The sequence below is a fragment of the Elgaria multicarinata genome, chromosome 1 (assembly GCF_023053635.1).
Source record: "Elgaria multicarinata webbii isolate HBS135686 ecotype San Diego chromosome 1, rElgMul1.1.pri, whole genome shotgun sequence".
NCBI lineage: Eukaryota > Metazoa > Chordata > Lepidosauria > Squamata > Anguidae > Elgaria > Elgaria multicarinata.
The window spans coordinates 158,288,424-158,309,910 of NC_086171.1; the positions used below are offsets into that span (position 1 = coordinate 158,288,424).

The 21,487-nt window shown below is 43.8% G+C and overlaps 1 protein-coding gene across 1 annotated transcript; it reads right to left on the bottom strand.

Moving 5' to 3' along the window:
* Positions 1–1,590: 1,590 nt before the first annotated feature.
* SYPL2 (synaptophysin like 2) lies at positions 1,591–18,986 on the bottom strand. The gene is made up of 6 exons (XM_063140667.1): positions 18,879–18,986; positions 18,596–18,667; positions 14,476–14,600; positions 8,861–9,065; positions 5,678–5,869; positions 1,591–2,327 (listed from the first exon to the last, which is right to left on the bottom strand). Exons 1-6 carry the CDS (start codon positions 18,933–18,935, stop codon positions 2,199–2,201), a joined length of 780 nt encoding a protein of 259 aa, XP_062996737.1. The 5' UTR covers positions 18,936–18,986; the 3' UTR covers positions 1,591–2,198.
* Positions 18,987–21,487: the final 2,501 nt, after the last annotated feature.

The following is a 21,487-nucleotide window of genomic DNA, read 5'->3' on the forward strand; positions in this document are numbered from 1 at the left end:
CACAGATTGGTAATTAAAAATTCCTGGTAATTTTAAAAAACAGGCTGTCATTCTTAAAGACAGTCTGGAAAATTGAGGAAAACCCTTCCTACTGACTAGGCAGCTTTCTTTTTTGTTTATACTACCCCTTATGCTGCGGGAAACCTGGGCTCTGCAGCCCCACGTAGATGGCTGTAAGCTTCAGCCTTTGTAGCATCACTGCAGAGATGTCACAGGACTCTGTAAAGGCTGCTGGCCTGTGATATAGAAGCAATAGCAGTAATCAAAACTAGGGAAGAAGAGGGAAGTTTACAAAAAGTACAAAGGGGGCCTGCTTAAGACAGAGGTCCCACACCGAATGAAGCACCATTACATTTCTCCTTCTGTAAGAGAGAGTTCCTCTCTACCAGCATGGAAAGGAGGAAGAGAAGGAGGGAATAAGAGAAAGACTAAGACCAGACGAGGTCTGATGTGAAAGGTTTAATACGTCAGAGAAAGAACTCGCACCCCCACCTCCTGAAAAGCTATTTTCTCCCTCCAAGAGTAGACATACGGAAGCACGGGGATTTAAGGATTTGGGGGAACTTCTTCTCGATAGGATCCAGAAAATGTGCAACGAGAATGGTTCACAGTCATATTCCAGTCCTTTGCTGGTGCCAATGGCATGATCAGTAGGAAGAAAAAGTGACAGTGAGACAGCTCCCCGCTCCTGAATTACGTGCTCTATATATGCAACAGCAAGTTGTCTCTATGATTAAGAAGAAGCAGAGAAAGAAGACACTCGCCTAAACTTGTGCTCTGGTGGTCCCATCAACTGGCAGAAAGACATCCAGGGATCCTTAGGAACTTCCTTAAAATTCCCATATTGTCTCAGGCCCCCATCAAATGTTCTATAACATTCTACCACTAGTTATTGCCACAATGGGGTTAAAAGGGGTGTTGGTAGATGATAGTGGCACGCGTGAGTTCGGTGACAAACAGTGCCCCCCTCCCAAAGTTTAGGGCTCAGCAGCTTCTGTTACCAGTGGATTCAAGGGCCACCAGCCACAAAGATTTGCAACAACCAAAAGATTTTACAGAATTCCATCCTAGCTCTGCATGTTTGTCAACCAGGAAATGAATTCCCATGGTCTCTCAGGCCATAGTTTTAGAATCAATTATCCTAGAAACTGAGTGAAATTACCCAAGGAAGCCCCTTAGTTGTGCTGTATTTAAAAGTAAAACAAATGCTCAGGAAGATACTGAAACAGATGTCTAAGGTTGTCATCCAGGAAGTGACAAAAATACTCCACTAACTCTACTTCTATGTAGCTGTCGTGGAGGAACAATAGAAGTTTTATTCGACATAGTGAAGGGTTTGCATCCGCTATGTGTATAGGGATGCAGAGGCCAGCAGCTGCTAAACAGCTCACACTGGCAGGAGTCAGTACTTGTGGCTCAGCATAGACACAGTGTACATCTTTGTACAACCAGAGATAAAAGAGAAGAACCACCAGACCTTTGCCATGCAAAGATGAACTAGCCACCTGCTGGCAAACAGCATCTTAAGCTTTAATCCAATTGAGTTTAAAGGGAGAAGAGAGAGAGAGAGATGTTCAGCACATTCATACTCCATTATGCAACACAATCCATTCCTTCCTTCCAATGTATCAAAGGTAAAAATATTCCCTTAATTTTTCTCCTTTATTTTGCTGCTAAGCCAGATGGAAAGTTGGTATTTCTGCTTTTATTTCCATGGCAGAGCAGAAAGTGTACTTACTCTCAAAGGCGCCTAGATGCTCCAAGTTCTGTGGCACTAATGTCTGAGTTCTTTCTATGCCCTTATCCAACTCTACCTGGTTTTTCTCCTTTGTAAACTGGTCAAAAGAGGCTGTGAAGAAACAATGCCACACACACCGTAGGACTGGTGAGCAAAGTTACAATGTACCATAACATACATTTATACTTTTTAAGAAAAATCCAAATGAAGAAGAGTTCTGTTGTCACCATGTATGGTCTGTGTATCTAGGACCACAAAAGGACCCCTGATTTCAGCTGGAGGAAGGCATCCTGTAACAGCCACAAAGGGAAGCCAGTATGACTGCTGGACGGCAGCAGAGATGGCAAAGAAGGCACATTTCCTGCCCTGCTGTGAAATGGGATGAGCAGGTAGGCAAGACGAGGCACTGTCTGTTCTTGGTGGGGGAAGAGGAGGCTTCAGGAGTGAGGGGGAAGGTTCCTTATTGCTTATCGACAGCTCCTTGTTCAGCAGAACTTTCCTTGTTGGTGGCTTGTGCATGCCAAGGGGTCTCTTTAAAAACAAACCAGCAGTTTCCAGCCCACAGTATAAAGTTGACAAAGCCAAACAGCTGTGAAAGGAAGAGAGAAGTGCATAGTTAGTAAAGTACAAGACGTCCAAGCAGAGTATGTATAGACTCAAAAGCTCACACAAGATCAGCCGCGTTCCTCCTTAATGCCCTTCACTCTCCTTTTGTTCAAGTCCTCACTATAATATAAGAATGGTAAAATGGCAAAATTATTCCAGTTTTCAATGGACATTTCTACATAGTGGGGATTGTCACCCATATTTGTGAACTCAAGAACTGAATCAAGGTTGAAAGTTAATTTAAAAGCAATTAATCCATGACAAATGAATGTGGCCTTAAGTTAAATGCCCTGACTGTTTGTCTGTTCTCCAGCTGCTGCTCTCCTGCTGCTGAAGTAGGCAGCATTGCATATATTAGAGCAGTCTTCCCCAACACCCCAGTACCAGCTGGGAATCCTGTGAGTTGCAGTCTAACACATCTGGAGGGCAGCAGGTTGGGGGAAAGCTGTATTAGAATCCATTGTGTACAGCTTAATCTTGCAACCCTGTGTGAAGCAGTATGTAAGCCCTTCCGTGCTTTGAAATCAACACTGGAAGACCTGCGCATTGACCCACCTTTTATTATTTATTAAAGGCACAATCCTATGCATGTTTAGATGTGTGTGGGGGAAGTCCTACAACTCCCAGCATGCCCCAGCCAGCATTGCTAGCTGGGGCATGCTGGAAGTCGTAGCTTTTTTCTGTCCCTAAATGCACCCTAAAATTATTTCTATACTGTCTTTTAGTCAAAGACTGTCGAGACTTAAACCCACAGAACTTAAAACAGAGCAATGCAATTAGGAACAAGAGCAATAAGCTCCTAATACACAGAAGCCCTTTCCAAGGGATATACTATGGCCCTTCTGTCTTGGTATTCATAAAGCCTTTTGAAAAACTACCTGTGGCTTTTAAATGATGTGTTTTTACTAGACATGCTGCTGTTTTATTGCCAGTCCTTTTAAAACTTCATTGGCTGCCAGTCCAGGTCCAGGCCCGATTCAAAGTGCTGGCATTGACATTTAAAGCCATAAACGGTTTGGGGCCAGGTTATTTGAAGGAACGTCTCCTCCCATATGTACCTGCCCGGACCTTAAGATCATCTACAGGGGCCCTTCTCCGTGAGCCCCTGCCAAAGGAAGTGAGGCAGGTGGCTACTAGGAGGAGGGCTTTCTCCGCTGTGGCACCCCGGCTGTGGAATGAGCTCCCCAGAGAGGTCCGCCTGGCGCCTACACTGTACTCTTTTCGTCGCCAGCTGAAGACCTTTTTATTCTCTCAGTATTTTAACACTTAATTTTAACTTTAATTTAAATTTTACTGTCCTAACGCTGTATTTTAATCTTATATTAATTTTGCTGCGTGGTTTTATCCTGGTTGTGCTTTTTATACTGTATTTTGTATTTGTGCTTTTAACCTGTTGGTTGTTATATTATGGTTTTAATTTTTGTGAACCGCCCAGAGAGCTTCGGCTATTGGGCGGTATAAAAATGTAATAAATAAATAATAAATAAATAAATAAATATGGCTTTGGAAGTTGCTTTGTACTATCTATTTTGAAATATACTGTTTTTCTGTGTTTTTTAAATTTCAGAAGCCATTTTTTTGGAATTGCAAAGCTTTAAATATAACTTTACATTATTTAATTTTCTATTTAGATGGTTGTTTGCCACCTTGGGCAGACTATAAATATTTAAAAACAAAAAACAAAAAATTATAGAGAGCCAGTGCGATATAGTGGTTAGAGTGTCGGACTGGGAGTCAGGAAACCTGTTATTTCCTCACTAGCCTGGGTGACTTGGGCCAGCCACTGACTCTTAGCCTAACCTATCTCACAGGAGTGCTGTAAGTATAAATGAAGAGCATGACGACCACGTAAGCCACCTTCAGTTAGTCTATCTGCACGATTTTTTCTCGTCTGCTTTGTGAAGGCCATACAATGGTGGCGAGACTCCACCCTGTGTCCTTCACCGAGGCAGAGAACGCACAAAGAATGTCCGTCCGTTGGTGGGAGCTTTGACCCACAGTTCACACACTTCCGAAACAGCGCTTTTACTGCCATGCGCCTGAAGGCGCCCACGACCCAGAGATTGCTTTGAGGAGATTGTAAAAACTCAACTAATATTTTAATATATATATATTTTTTTAGGGGGAATAGTAACTTCGAGCGAGAGAAGAAGAAAGAACTATCTACAGAGAGATCTGAGAAGAATATTTGAAAAAAGGGGAGAAACGCTAGAGATAGGTTTCTTCAGTCTGAGCACAATGGCGGACGACGAAGAACTGAGGCAAGGGCGAGAACTCCGGGAACATGCGCGGTAGCGTGGGGGAGGGGTTCCCGCCTAAAACGTTTTGCCTAGCTAGTAGAGGTTCCGGTTCCAGTCTCCGCGCAGGTGCAGTCTCCGCGTGTGATGCATAGAGACCACGATGAAGAACCTGTTATTTCCGCACTAGCCTGGGTGACTTGGGCCAGCCACTGACTCTTAGCCTAACCTACCACACAGGAGTGCTGTGAGTATAAATGAAGAGCATGACGACCATGTAAGCCACCTTCAGTTCCTTGCAAGAGGAAAGAAAGTGCAATGGTGATGATAGATAATGTCACCAATCCTCTAGAAAAATTGAAAATGAAAAAAAGAGTCGGATCTTTTCTACTCAGTACAAGTGGGTATAAAGTTTTCATTGCTGAACAGATGACAAAGGGCAAGATTTGTTCTTGCTCTAAGGATGCATTGTCTTTTGTTTTTGTTTTAATGTTAACATTCAGGTAGTTCTCTACTGTTGGCAGCTCTTATTCTGGCAATCATACAGTGTGGACACTATTTGGAAAGACTACAATGCTTGTTTCACTATCTTTAGCATCAGTATCAGGGGTAGGCAACATGGTGCTCGTGAGCACCAATGCGCCCCAGGCACCTTTCCTGGTGCCTACTAAGGTGTCCTACAGCTTCCACTTCTTCTTTTTTTAATTAACACATTTTCTTACCAACATCTGAGATCACGTCAAAGCAAAGAGAGGGCCTCCAGCAGCTACTATCTTCATTTCTGGTATAGCCTCCGGGCTACACAGTGACTAGCTATACCTCCCATGGCAAGCATTTTATGGTGTTGCCCAGGACAGTTTCTCAAATTTCCACATGTGCCTATGGGCCCACAGAGGTTGCCTACTGCTGCTGCTTTAGACATTCTTTTTCTCACTGAAGAGCTCTGTGGAGCTTAAAAGCTTGCATGGGTCTCAGGTGTCCAACTGACTGAGCCCTATTAAAGTACATGGAGCTATACACATCCGGCCCAGTGCAGCTGAAGCCCTACCATTTCCTCCCCCAAACTACACAACCTTATATCCTAGTCCGCTCTTACCACAGAGACGTTGGCCAGACCCATAGAAGGTGTGGCCCCAGCATTGCACACCGCTGTTTTGAGTTGACACACTGACATGGCAGCAATGAGGCTGGAAGGACGTGTAGCTCCTTTCACATCTGAGAGGCCCTTGCCCCAGGCTGAAAATGCCACTAACCAGAAAAAGGTAAATGAGACGGTCACGCAGAAGTCCTGGGGGGAAGAAAAACAGACAAAACCACTATAAGCGCCATTTCAAAACACAACTGCTTATGTGTTGTGCCTCAGCTTGAGATAGAGCGGGAAGGAGGAACAGCTGAGCCTGGGAGCGTTTGAGGAGTGGCTTTTCTCCAGCAACAGGCAGAAGCTGGCTGCAGGTGAATGCAGCTGACTGCAATACCTAATCACCACCATCCCTTTTTAAGACATGCAAGGACCTCTGAGCAGTGCTGGAAGCAATTGTTGTTCTTCCCTGCCTTTGCCCTTGTTCCTTGCCTACCAGCTCCTGAACCTTGCCTGGACCTAACCTCACCTTGGACTGGACTTTGATTACGCCTTGATGCTTTTCTGATTTCATAGAATCATAGAATAGTAGAGCTGGAAGGGGCCTGTAAGGCCATCAAGTCCAACCCCCTGCTCAATGCAGGAATCCACCCTAAATCATACTTGACAGATGGTCGTCCAACTGCTCTTGAATGCCTCTAGTGTGGGAGAGCCCACAACCTCCTTAGGTAACTGGTTCCATTGTCGTACTGCTCTAACAGTACGGTTGACCCAGTTTTGGACAGATACTTTGGATTTAAATAGGGATGGTGGTGATTAGGGATTGCAGTCAGCTGCATTTGCCTGCAGCCAGCTTCTGCCTGTTGCTGAAGAAAAGCCACTCCTCAAATGCTCCCAGGCTTAGCTGTTCCTCCTTCCTGCTCTATCTCAAGCTGAGACACAACATTATGTCTCTTAGAGCACAATCCTATGAAGACAGTCAGCAGCCTCCGAACCCAGGGGTTACCGAGTAGTCAGTGCAGGTCAGCTGGAGCGCAGAAGCAACCTTTGCTTCCACTTTCCAACAGTTCTGCTAGACAGGCAATTTCACCCATCTAGCAGAGGCTTCAGGACAGGAAGAATAGGAGGCTGGGATGGTAATAGGAAACGTCGTATGGCTGCAGCCCAAGTCTCCTCTCCCCTGGGAATGCCCCCTTTTCTCATCTCTGTGCTCTGTTTCCGAGGGCGGATGTGTAGCTAGAGCCATGCTGCCTACAAAAGGGGTGGGGCATGATTTCTGGGCTCCAAGGTTGGAGACATGTTTCTGACCTTGGAGCCCAGAAACCCAAAAATCCTATGTGTCCCTCAGATGCTGTTGGGTGGAGTGTGGGAGGGTGGGGGTGGAGACACTTGATTGCTCCCTCCATAAAGTTAAGGAAACTTATAAGTCAATGACCCTGTCCAGACAATATGAGAAGCCACTGTGGTTAAACATTTTGAGCTAAACATTATAGCTTCGCATGCCATGTGAACCATGACTTAGCATGCCATGTGAAACATTCTTAACTATGGTGGCTACAGAACCACAGTTTAAACATGCTCACTTACCATTTGCTGCAAAAGGGTTAGCAGCATAACCATGGCTTAGCGTGTAGTCTGAACAGGCTTAATATAGAAGATTTAGGGGTTGTGATAAAAGAAAGGGTTTGGCAAAAGGCATTTGATAATATTAAACAATTTTCAGTGTACACTACATTAAAAGAAGCCCAAATAAAAATCATTTTTCAGCCATGGTATATGACACTGAAAAGACAATAGAATTTCCAGGACTAATAATACCAGCTGTTGGAAATGTGGAGAATTAGATGCAGCTTTTGCTTGTATTTTATGGATTTTTCCTATGGTACAAGCTATTGGACTCATATTTTAAACAAGATTGAGCAAATAACTGGGGTGAAATGAGACTAGATTCATTAGTCATCTTGTTTAATCATATAATAGATGTCCCAAATGTAAATCCGGTTTTGCTTATCGTTTTACTAATTGCAGCCAAGATTGTTTTGGCAAGACACTGGAGAGTGGCCAAAATTCCAAGTACAAGAGAATGGTTATTTAAGTATGGAGTATAGATAGATCAACTGATGTGGTATATAGACGAAATGGAGATTTTTTTTTTTTAGTTTTTCATTTAGGTAGTTTCCCTTTATTGTATTTTGGAATAATAAATTCCGGTTGAGTAAGTTGGATTTGTTTATTTTTAAAGGACAGTAATTGGATTTGATGCTGCAGTATTTATTATATGGGTTTTGTTATTTGATCTTGATTAAATTGTTTTAAACATATTTTTTACCCAAAAAAGATTGCAATGGCTCCATCTCGGAACACAACTGCTCTCCCTGTTCTGTCCAAACCATCAGACATTGAGGAATCTAGATGCTGGGCTATCCCGCCATCCAATCTCTTGGGCCCTTTACATGTTGATTTAAGTGTTCCAAAATATCCATGTCCAATTTCGAACAGCTACCCAGTATTCTCTGGAAGTACATACAAGTGATATGCAACCATCACAATTCAAGTGGCTGTACATGTCCCTCAAGAGAGAAGAGCTTAATGGCACTTCACTTCAGCATGGATAGTTTGTATAAATTGGTCATTGGTGTGACAGTGCCCCAAGAACAATCAAAAAGTGAAGTGTAAAGCAGAGCATTTCCCATTTGAATTAAGAATCGCCTTTAATCCCGTAGCCACTTTCAGTGCAATCCGATACAAGTTTACTCAGAAGTCAGTTGAATTGTTTTCAATTGAGCTTACTTCATGGGGCTCAGCTACACCAAGCAGGATATTCCACTATGAAAGTGGTATATAAAAGGCAGGAGCCACACTATAGCAATATTGCAGTGCACTGCAGGATCTACACTACTGCTTTATAGTGCTACTGAAGTGCACTGACAACTGTTGGGGCCCATGACACATCTACACCAAGCAGCATATAATACTATGAAAATGGTATGAAAGCAGTATGTGGTCTGTGTCAATGAGCCCCAACAGTTGTCAGTGCACTTCAATACCGCTATAAAGCCGTAGTGTGGCTCCTGCCTTTTATATACCGCTTTCATAGTGGAATATCTTGCTTGGTGTAGATAAGCCCATGGTAAGCTTGCATAGGATTGCAGCCTTTTTTCACACGGGGCCTAAATCTCAATGAGCAAAGGGAGATCTTACCGCAAAGGGTAGCCTCTTATCCTCTTTGTAGAGGGAGTGAAATCGTAGATAGACTGCAAGAGCTGCCATGGTATACAGGAAAGAAAAAACGCCCAAGGTCACAAAGAACTCGGCAGGTGCTGAAAAGTCTCCCATGAGATGCAGTGCCCGTTTAGCAGTAGACCCTTCAGCACAGTCTGGCATATCAAAGGGAACCTTGTACAACCTGGTCAAGATTAAGAAGAGGGGGAAGGAAACAAACAAACCGTTTAGCATACTTTAAATATCTGGCACTGGGGAATTAGGCCACAAGACACCTCTGACAAACAGGAATCAGGCTGGAGACAAACAATACGTTTTTAAGCAAGATGAAAGTACTTTGGGAAAGGCAGTAGACAGCATTCAACACTGCCAGTTGGCTTATGCTATTGACATACCGTGAGCACAAGTAACCTCTAGCAGTATACCAATACACCATAGCGCAGTTTCCCCAGAAAACTCACTGTGCCAGCTTGTGCTACTGACGTACCACTAGAGGTCTCTTGCATTAGGGGATAAGTCGATAGCATAATAGACCAGCAGTGTTGGATACTGCCCCATGGACTCCCATGATGAATACACATTTCTTTTGTGCCACTCCCACTTTGGGTCAAACAGAATTGGTAGGTTTAAAAAAATTTCAGAGATGGAAGTTAGATGAATGTATACATTCCCCTTTTTCAAATTGCTAACTTGATCTAACTTCCAGATCTCGGGGGGCGGGACCCTCTTAACTATAGTCTGACTCCAGCCTATGTCCCTCTTCCCACTTTAGAGAGCAATCTGGGCCTCCACTTAACCTCAGCAAAACATGTATCTCAGAGCTGGTGACAGGCTGAGCCTTCCCTACCCATCCAGCATTGAGTGCACATCTCATTCTTAGCCTGAAGGAGCAACCCTCTTTCGCACTGATCTAACTTTAAAAAGATATGTGAGTAGAACAAACGTTTTTCCATGTCCTACGTGACCTTTTTTCTTAAAACAAGGAGATGCTGCTTTTCTGTTTCTAGTGCATACTTCAGCTTTGGAGTACAGGCAGGCAAGCTTAAGAACACTTACTGCCATGTTATTCAATCAGCTTGCTACCAAGATTGTCAGCACATTAGGTAGTCTATGCCTGACATAGCTATCCTGGAAATTTACTGCTTTCTTTGCATAGATTGGTAAACCAGAATTTTATACCTATCTGGTGAATCCTGACATCCAAACCCAGAATCCTGGCTTGTTGATCCAAGCAATCCTGTCTTTAAATGATGCAACAAACCAGGATCCTAGTTGGAACATCCTGTTACACTTTTGTTTTCTAGTTAGTTAAGCCACTCGTGTCAGCAGAAGCAAAGAGGCTGTATGCACAAGGATGCAGCTCATTCACAAATCCTGGCTTACTGTTCTGTGCGAACAAAGCCAGAGTCTGCTCAAGCAGCTAACACCAAGTAGGATCCGTTTTTCACCTTAGACTGCCAGCTCCCTAAAGCAATGACTATGATGTTGCATAGAATTGCTGCATCAATATTATGGAGGAAATTGGCTTGGCTAGAGCTCTATGAAAATGCAACATAAGTGTATGTATCCCTCTGGAAAGAGACCAGGCATATGAAGTGGTTGATAGAAATTGGAGAAGTATTAGCTGTATGGATATAGCTTTTGGTCACTAAGAAGAGCTATCACAGCTCTCCACCTAGCTGCTATCAGGTTGTATAACTTCAGTGGTGCTCTGCATATAAATAGCCTTCAGCCTCTTTCCACTTGTGCCATTTGAACCAGGCTGGTATTGTAATCAGACATTCTATAGTTTGATCCCCGGCCTCCAATATAAAACTGAGAATTTACTGACCCCAAAGTCAAAATCTGCCTAGGTGTGCCAGATCGAATCCATTATAGGTTATAAGAAACTATACCACTGGTTTTAATAAACTCGAGTCCACAGAAACCAACTGAGGATTTAGCAGGAAAATAAAAAGGTGGCTTTTATAAAATGGAAAAATGTATACATAATACATGGCTTCAACAGAGATTGGTTAAAATGGTTCCACTTCTATTTCTACATTTTCTTTTAATGAATTGTATGTTGAACACATCTCTTTGAAAAGTTATAAGAAAGACATTTTTAAGTTCATAAGTTACAATTTAAAGCAGGGATCTAAGGGATCCAAATTAATCAACATCACCAGACAGCACATGGTTGCATGCAATGAAGATGTGACCAGGGTGTAATGATTTGCCAAAACACACATTTTCTGTCCATAACCGTACATAATCTAGTTCTCAAGTAGCAAGACTGTCTCAAAGGATGGGAGCAAAGACCTCCTCCAACTAAAGAACGTCTCAAGCCATACACAATAATTTATATTTTTTCAAGAGAATGTTCACCAGATATTTTGTTCTGTGCTGCCACCAACAGCACCACAACCACCGTTCCCAATTTGTTCTCCTCCTCGTCAAAGGCATTTCAATAGACTTCACAGACATGCCTCTATTTATAGCTATCAGATGTTGGCAGGGAGGCAAAGATGCACAGAGATATAACCATGTTCACATCTTTCATACAACGAGCACAGGATTGATTTCATTCCAACTTTGGTCTCGTTTCTACACATCTAACAAGTCATTAACGTACAATGCCTTGACTATTGCTGATGACTTGCTCTCGAGTAAAGGTAATCTTCTCCTCATCCAGCATGCCCAAAAGGACCTAGGAATGCCACCCACAATCTAATCCAGTCTTTTATTTTTGGAAGTAGCAAGTGCTGAAAGCTGCAAACATTTGTCTCCAATGCACTGATCACTAAGACTTGGAGAGAGGCAGAGAGTGTGCAGCAAAAAAGAAAAGAAAAAAAGAAAAGAAAACTTTTATAATGTATTTGAGCTGTTTATATGTCTCTCAACTGATGACAGATATGTCAGGTCAGCTGCTGCTTTTCAGTTTGCAAGGAAGGACATTCCCCTTCCTCCCAAAGCAAGTTAGAGAGCATTCAGAATTCGCAGGTACATTACTGGCCTGACTGCAGCTCCCCCTAACCACAATTTGGCACTGCAGCGCTGATTTCAGGAGTGGAAATGACCACCAGTGCAGGGGTTTTGTGCTATAATTCACTGTTTTGGATATGTTCAGATGACACATTTCTGCTATATTATTTAAAATAGCAGTAATAAGTACAGGGATCTTGTTCTAGATTTTTAAGGCTGTTTTATTGACACCTTTGTTGTTTAGCACAGCAGAGCATTGTATTTTATTCTTTTAAATATTTCTATTGTATTTTATATTTTTAACTGTTTTAGACTTTTACCTGTTTGTAATCCACCCAGAGGGCATATAATAAAGAAATAGTGCACATTTGCTAAACATGCCAGTGGAATTGCCTTTAGAAAGCTCTGCTCTTACCAGCTTTTAATTACATTGTATATTTTTAACCTTGACTTTCAGTCCTAAATGAGGTTGCCACCACTCCAAGTATCATTTGAAATACAATACCGTGCATTCAAATAAAAAAGGGGGCTCTTAGTGAAATAAAAGTCCCAAGGCAGATGGAAACACCCAAGAAGGCGGTGCTATTGTATTGAGAGAGCCCTCATCCCCTCAGGGTGCCGATGTAGCAAGTTGCCTCCAACAAAGGACTTCCATGCACCTGACCATTTAAAATGACTGCAATTTGGGCAAGCTGGAGAAGGTGATGCTTCACTTTAAAGGGCGCCTAGTTTGTTTATTAATTTATTAAAAATATTTCTATACCGCTCAATATCTATAAACAGATTCCAGAGCGGTCAACATAGGTATAAACTGTAAAAGAAAGATGATGAAAAAAGAAAATTAAAATTGTTCAATTTCAAACAAAGGAACCAGAAAGACAGTGGCTAGTCAGTTGAGGAAGACTTCTCGAAACAGGGCTGTTTTCAAGAGGCACCAGAAGAAGCCAAGTGTTGGCACCTGCCTGACCTCCAGGGGCAGGGAGTTCCACAGGGAAGGGGCCACTAGTTGGGGGGAATGCCGGGGGCAGAGGGACTCCCCTAGGAGGTTCTGGTGTCTTGGGGGAGAGGAAGAGTGATTGCCAGTTGTCAAAATAGAACCGAAGAGATCTGCCCAATAGGAAAACAAGAAAAGCTTAAATAGAAGGCCACATTTTTACCAACTCATTGCTCAGAAGCTAAAACATTTGAATTAACATTTGGATCATCCATAAAGTTCTCTGTAGATCACAAAAGAACTGCATGTCAGTGCCATTTCTCCAGATGTTTTGGAGTAAAACTCCCAGCAGTTCTAGCTAGCATAGCCAATGATGAGGGATGTTGGGAGCTGCAGGCCAAAATATCTGGAGGGTCACAATTTACCCAACCCTAATCTAAGAGACTGCCTTCTTCCCTACATCCCATTGTGACCTTTAGGTTCCCCTGTATCCTCTGACCGCAACATCTGTTCCACCTATGATGCTTACATAGCCTTGCACAGCTAAAGGTATCAGAAATGCTAACAGCTCCTTTGTCTGGTTAACCTAAATAGTTCACCCCTCTTTAGAACTTGCAAGGAATTGATCAGATGTATGCTGCTTTAACTACCATGATTTCTGTGCAAATTTAGCAAATGACTGCTTCACCCATCAAAGATCCAAAGGTCACTTTTCTTTTTGCTAGCTTATGAACAATGGCGGAGATATAATTCATATTATGGCAAAACCGAGTTTGCCTCTTAGCTGAACAATATTCCTCTATGACAACATTCCTAAACTTCTTTGGCCCTGTTCAGAAGACACCTTAAACCATGGCTTTAACCGCAGTGGTTAAGCCAGAAAGCCGGGCTGTGTTCAAAAGACACCTTAACCCATGGTAAATAAAGCAAAAAGCTTTATTTACCATGGTTAAAGCTGTGGTTTAAGGTGTCTTCCAAACGGGCCCTTTGTGCTAGGAGGCAGTGAAAGTATCCAAAGAATCACGTAACTAGTTCCATGAACCCAAGGGGAGTTGGGCTTGTGTTTCCTGAACAGCAGCTCTTCATGCTGTATGGCAAACCACTTTTGAAACCAAAAGCAGCTCAAAGTGTCTGTATGTGTGTGCTGTTTAAATCAGATATCCTACTAAACATGTCCGAGCACTTTTACATGACTAAAGGGGTTCTCTGGATCTCAGCCAGCACAAAGAAGATTCTAACAGTCATTCCAGTAAGTGGTGCTATTCTTTCAACTTTAAGACCAATATATTTTGAGTCAATAGTTAAAAACTTCAGGACGAGCCTATAGGAATGTCTTGAAAAATAGCCTGCAACTCAAGTTAAAGTAGCGCGTAGCACTGAAAAAGTTTCATTTAAAGAAATTTTAAATGAAATAGTCAAACAGAAGTACAATGAAGCCTTAGAAATAGAATTGTAGCCATTATTATTTTTTCAAAATCAAGAGGTATTAGTTACATCAGCTTTCACCAAACTGGTATCCTCCACATGTTTTGGATTGCAACTTCCATCATTCCCAGCCAACATGACCAATGGTCAGGAATGCTGGGAGTTGTAGTCCAAAACATCTGTAGGGCATCAGGTTGTGGGAAGACTGAGCTACAATATTCAGCTTCACATGGTATTGCCTAAATTAGTACTCGGCAAGACTCTCATTTACCTGAAAGGATATCCAAACTGCACAATGATAGCAGTCGTCTCTTTAGGCTCCGCATTGCATTTCACAGTAGCCCCTGTTTCTGCACTGAAAGAACCACAGGCTCCAAATGCAAAAATGGCAAACAGCTGGAGAAAAAAAAGCAGAGGGGTTCAGAACTAAATGCGTTCCAGTTGGTAACAAGCAGTGGAACAGACACTCCATGCAAGACAACAAATCTGGGTTCACCAACTACTATGAACTAAGCCCTCAGAAATCACACACAACCACCCAGATTTATTTTAGGAATCATAAAGGCCCAGCATTGCATTAATCAGATCATTTTGCATGCAAGCCATAATATCAATGTTCCAATGCACATCCACATCAAGTGATGTGCAAATCTGGCAGATTAAATCAAGAAAAAACTGCAGATGACAAGTGACTTTTCTCACTATTTTATTCTGAATAAACACTCTCAAGATAATTAAAAATTGTTGTTGTTGTTTTAAAGGGCTTGCCACCTAGATCTTTGGGGGTATGAAAGAAAATATTGTCAGAGGTAAGCTCAGAACTGCCTCTAAACTATGAAAGAAAATGTACCAAATAAAATAGGCAACCTGGAATTTCTTCCCCTCTGCAGCAAACCAGGCAGTGCTGGGACCCTTAGATATAACAAAGATTGGTTGTTGAATCTCAGGAGTTCATTCCATTCTTTGATTCACTGGTAAGACAATTGAAAGAGGTCAATCAGCATTAAAGATTAAAAAATGGTTTGGCCTACATTCACCACCTACTATAGGCCAATGAATAGTTGTTCCATCCATCAATAGTTTTTAGTCTCAGTACCAGTGACCCAAAGCTTCATAGAATTAATCCAAAAGCAAAAGTTGCTGCATCATAAATACATGTCCAAAACTCTCAGTCTCTCTAAATTAGGGTTATTCCAGTTTAGCACATTGTTCTGATCAAGAGCTCTACGTGCACTTATATTCAGCAAGGCCCAACAAAAACCACAGGGCCCCAAGAATGAGAGGTACATGAACACAGGTGTTGTTTGTGGTAGAGAACCAAAGTTGGACTGCAATCTAATCTCACTTTGATAAGTTTCATCATCATTACTATATAAACTTTCTTTGGATTGCCTGATTTTGCACAATATAAGAGAAAACGAGAAGGAGCTTGACAAGGGACTTTTCAAGAAGCACAAGAAGGCAGTTAATGATAAATCAGAGAATGGGACAGAGGTGTTTGGTCAGTTCTGACTCAAACAATGCACCCTCAAAACAAGAATTAGACACCAGAAGCCTCCTATACAATGCATAATAACGCAGGGGCCATATAGGACTTTTAAGGTATAGGCCTTTTAAGTTGGTCCAGAAGGAGGCAGACCTTGACCAGGCACTTGCTCCAGCTTTGGTATCATGCTGCATTATGACACTTGGATGGCACAGGTAGACAGCAAAACATCAGGTCCAGCCACAGCTCAGCTATTAGAATTAAAGGTGGTGCGCCACTGCATATAACTTTCCTGACCATTAGATGCTCAAATGTGAAAGATGGCACTGGGAGGCAAAGTATGCAGCTTTAACACGGGACATTTTTTTCACCATCGCAAATGAAGAAATTCAGAACTGGACTGTCTAAATAAAAGTGCAGGAAAAAGAAAAAGCTATGTGAATGATGCATTCAAATGAGGTAAGGGCCATAGCTGCAGCTGATCATATTATTCATGACTACAACAAAGATGAAAGTAAAAATTACAAGATGCTAATACACACAATTAGTCCAAAAAGGAAGCAACTACTCTACAAGAGTATAATCTCTCTTTCTACTGAGATTTCACTTGTTCCTACCCCGTAAAAAAGCCCTGATCTAGTGCAGCATGTCCAGATATATTTACAAACAGCCAAGACTTTGCCATCCTACATTGCTGGAAGAAATGGAACAGATCATCATGCCAAAAGTCCCTTCCTACAGTCTCTTCATTAGCCTTCCTACAGTCTTTTCATTAGCCATTCACCTGACTCCTCTCTCATGAACTATGCAATCGTGTCTACACTCCATGAGGTTTGCATTCATTTAGTAGCTAATGATAGCACCATAGCTCTCAAAGTATTCACTATCTCTGAAGGGCGGAAAGAACCCAACGAGGTGAAAATGCAAGCATCACTACCTGATCTCTCAAAACTGTGAGGAGCAAACAGTACAGGCAAGAAAAAGCTTTTAAACAGGAAGGAAAATGCTGTGTTAGAGCAACATACTATCACCATAACCCCATCACAACAGATGTCCTGGACAAGTCATGCACCACAACAAATGCTTCCCCACACTCATGATACAAAAACATGCAAAAAGAGGACCTAACATGGCCTAGGAGAATGGAAACTGCTTTTTTATTTTTTTTACCATACCTCTTCAGTAGTTATTTTTACTACAATCAAGCATTGCCATTGATTCTATCAAAGTTCTATTAAAAGATCTCAAAACCTGGTTCACGACCCAGAGTGTATTTAGGTTAGCGTTTCCCATACTTTTTACTAAAAAGGCCAACAATGGAAGATTCTCTTTGTTTGACATATGCTTAAAATGTTGGCCAAATGAAAATCTCTTAGGGGTGATTCATACAACCATTTTGCCACCGAGAGATAGCTAGGCTAAAAAAACCAGTGATCTGAAATTTTCCCAGACAGTATCTTAATGGAACATTAAATATAAAGTGTGGTTTATAGGTAAGGAAAGTCATTTGTAGTGTCTTCACATTGAAGCCTAAATCTACCAAAGCCTGCTGCACAATTCTATAAAAGAGACGTCAGCTCAACTCTGTGTTATCACTCAAGTCCCTTCGTGATTCTTCTCAATGTTTTAGGAAGTACTGGGTTTGGTTTGCACAACTGCCCAAATCAAAGCCATCAGCTACATGTCCCCTGAGAGAGCTGCTTTCACACCCACTCACACACACCCCAGCATACCTGGGTTCGGGGGGGGGGGCATCTCGCCTGCCCAGCTGAAGCAAAGCCAGGATGCGGGGGTGGGGGGCTTCGGAACGGCGTGCCCGGCTGGAAGACGCTCTGAAAAAGCAACTTCCGGGTGCGCTATTCCGAAGCCGCCCGCCTGCCCCAGCGTCCTGGCTTCGCTTCGGCTGGGCGCCCACCCAGCCAAAGCGAAGCCAGGACGCTGGAGTGGGGGGTGGGGCAGAGGGGCTTCCAAAAACATCCCTTCAACCCCCCCCCCCCCCCGCTCCGTGGAAAAATTGACTTCCACGAAACCGGTCCCTGGTGCCAAAATGGTTGGGGACTGCTTGTTTAGCATGTTGTCTGAACACCATCTTCTTTTGTCAAAGTGTCTTCCTCCCTTAAGAAGGAAGACACTTCTTTAGCCAACATTGGCTTAAGACAAAGTAAATGCTGGTACAAATGTGTTACCAGAGTGCTGTAGGATTAACATAACAATACAGCTCCTAGCAATTTTTTTCATGGGTGCTCCCTTTTCAGAATAAGAGTACATTCGGGTCTAATAAGGCTCATTAATTTCTCCACCTTGCTAAAAAGAAAAAGCTTTCCTAACTTCTGCGATGGGCAGAGATGTGGGGATTTTCATGGCAACCAACTACTCCTAGGTGCACATCCTCACCAGGAATACACAGAAAAGCTTAGCCCTGGAGGCTCTCCACACTTGCTGGGGACTAAATAAGTCCAGGGTTTCTAATCTCCCCTCGGGAAGCCTAAGAGAGAGAATTCGTGAGCTCAGGGACAAGTTAAGGCGTGGTATGTGCAGGATCAGAGCTCCAGAAAGGTTAAACCCGCCCGAGTGAAATGTGAGCGCTGCTAACGCCAGCTCCGTACATACCCCAGCCCAAAAAACCCAGACTCCTTGCACATAGAAGGGCTGCCTTAGAGGGCACTCCTTCCTTCCCTCCCTCCCCGGCTATTCCTCCCGGGTGCCCGGCCGGGCCCCATAGCCAGAAAGTCACCCACCCCCCTCCACCAATAAACCCACACACCCCTTCCCTGCCTTTCCTGCAACTTCTAGAGCTGCACTGGGGCATTGCTGAGCACGTGCGTCATCCCCCCCCCCCCTCTTTTCCCGGTTCTGAAATAGAAAGCGCCTGTAAAAAAAAAGTTGCACTGGATGGCAAACTTACCCACTCCAGCACCTTAATGAATCCCAGGGGCTCCTCCAGGCGGCCCCAACGCAGCCCCAAAAGCAGCTGGGCCTGGCGAGGAAAGCAAAAAAGGGAGGGAGGGAGAGAGAAACAAGGGCAGGGAGGAGGTCAGCCAGGAAGGAAAGCAAAAAAGAAGAGGGGTTTGGGGTTGGGAAGGGGCGTCGGGAAAAGAGAGAATAAGAGAGAGAGAGAGAACAATGCGGAGAGGGAAATGAGGCGGCGGGGAGAGAATGAGAGAAACCAGCAAGGAAAGCGGCCCTACCACCGGGTTTCGGGACTCCTTGTCTGCCGCCGCCGTCTGGGCGCTGGGCTCGGACATGCTCGGAGGGGTGCCGGTCGGTCTCGGCGCGTCTGTGGGCTGGCGGAGCGCGCCTTCGTTGCTTCTCCGGCGCGCGGGCGGAGGGGTGGTCCAGGCGAGGGGAGTCGGAGACGGCGGCGGCTGCTCCCTCCTCCACGGAGCTGCGGGGGGAAAAGCCCCGTCGTGACTCCTGTCAAACTCGCAAGGGAGAGTGAGCGCGTCACGGGGCGGCAGGGCTCGCAGCTGGCGCACATGGATCTCGGCTCCACGAGCCGGGGAGGGCGGGAGCGCCGGCAGGAGCGCCTCCGCCTCCTGCTCCTCCTTCCCTTCGAAGGGGCGGACGGTCACACCCAGGCTGAGTTCGGACGACACCCTCATCAACGGTTGACTTCCATTTTGTTCCTATTACCCCCCCGCCCCCGGTTGATTAGTGTGTCGTCCGAACTCAGCCCTAGTGTAGCCCAGTGGTCTCGATTCGGTAGAAGTGCACACGCGCGCCTTGCTGGTTGGGTTGATCTGCCGGGATCGATCCAGTGTTGGATACTGCAAGACTTACGCGGAAAAATGCACAAGAGGGATATGGCGTCATCAAGATGGGATCGTATCGATATGCCACGAGGGAGGAGACCTGAGTGTACTGAATTTTGGAACATTTTAGAGGGGGCCTTGGAAGAGCTATGATGTTGCCCCCCGGGGGGGGGGGAGGCCTGGTGATGCTAATTAAAGAAAGCTTAATGCATACTGGAATTAAGGTTGAAAGGAAGCAAGACTTTTCAAAGCAAATGTTTCACAAATTCTTTTTTGCCGTGGTGTGTTTGAAAAGTTGCAATAACGTAAGAAACAACCATTCTTTGACGGAGATGGTTCTCTATAAGTGGATCGCTCGCTTTGTTTGCTTATTGACATAATTTTCCTTGATCATTTTGATGGAAGCACCTGTTGTTCTCTGTCCGATGTCAGACGCTACATATTTAATTGCATTGTGCTCCTGTGAACCCCCAGAACCAATGAGGTCTAATGAACAGCTATTCACCAGAACCCAAATTTCTTCATGGCCAGGTGTTCTCTTAGCCTCAGTGGAGGGCTGGCCCTAGGATAAATATTAACCTGAGCTTATAACTTTCATTTTTAATAGTGCTTACAGTGTTTATAATATTTTTAGTGCTTTGTAATGTTTTACCTCAAGGTAAAACCATTCTGCTGATTTTTTATCTAGAATGAGTGACATCAAACTGGAAATGGAAAAAGAAACACACTTTAAAGTTAATTGGTGGAAGTTTTTGTAAGTTACTGTATTTCTTCGATTGTAAGACGCCATCGATTGTAAGACGCACACTAATTTCAGTACCACCAACAGAAAAAAAAAACCCCTAAGAGACACCCTCGATTCTAAGGCGCACCCCATTTTTAGAGATGTTGTTTATATGGGGAAAAACGTGTGTCTTAGAATTGAAGAAATAGGGTAGTACCCAAACAGTTTGTACAGTCTTGGGGGGGGGATTAAAGACACATTTGGGGTGCAATCCTATGCATATTTAGACAGGAAAACATCCTACAACTCCCAGCATGCCCTAACCAGCATGGTTGGCTGGGGCATGCTGGGAGCTGTTCTTTTTCTGTCTAAACATGCATAAGATTGCACCTTTAGTGCTTCTTTTTGTAACCCAGCTCAACGCAGCAAACACTTAGCTCATCTACCCCTAAGACCAGTCCAGAATGGATTCATCTTACCTTTAAAAAGAAAAAGAAAAGCCTCACTGAAGTCAATAGGATAACATTTTCTTGGCCCAGGGTGTGTGGCTAAAGTCTAGAGTAGAATCGGATGCAGTGTAAGTATGCTCCTCTACAGTGTTGCCACGATCCTGCCAGAATTCCACCCTGTTTGATCGGTTTCACTGCCAGAATAGGTCCGCTAATGAAGTGTTCCACTGGCTTATCTGAGGTGTTCCACCAACACATCTTTTACGCTGGCAGCATATCTTGTCTTCTGCCAAATCCTAGAGGCATGGCTGGCTGGGGCATGCTGGGAGTTGTAGGACCTTTTTTCTGTCTAAACATGCATAGGATGAATAAGGTCTCCATCACATCTATTTTTTCCCCTCTGGTTTGTCTCCGTGTTTTTTACTTCCATTTCATAAGTGCTGCAAGGGCTCCATCACACACGATCCCTTTCACATGGGTTTTCACTTGTTCGCTCTTTTATTCCACTCTGCCCCTTCTCCTTCTTCCTCCAGTTCACTGGTTGCGGTACTCTGATGGGTGTGGGTTCTTTCCCCCTTTCGCTCTGGCTTTGTTATCTAGAGATTATTTAAGGTTTTATCTGGGCTCCGTTTCTGCGGGCAATGGGGGCTTAGAACACTAAAAAGTCCATTCAATTGACAAGTCTCTACGACGACGTGCTGGAGGAGGAGAACTGCCTCGCCCTCCCCTCTCATCAGCAAGATTCCATTAGCACACACACCCAGCAAAGGAAAAAGCAAGAGGGGAAAATAATCCTGAATTTCTCCGCACCAAAATAAAACACAACAAGGGGGGAAGGGGTGAGATGAGTGCAGGACAGGGATGATGTCATG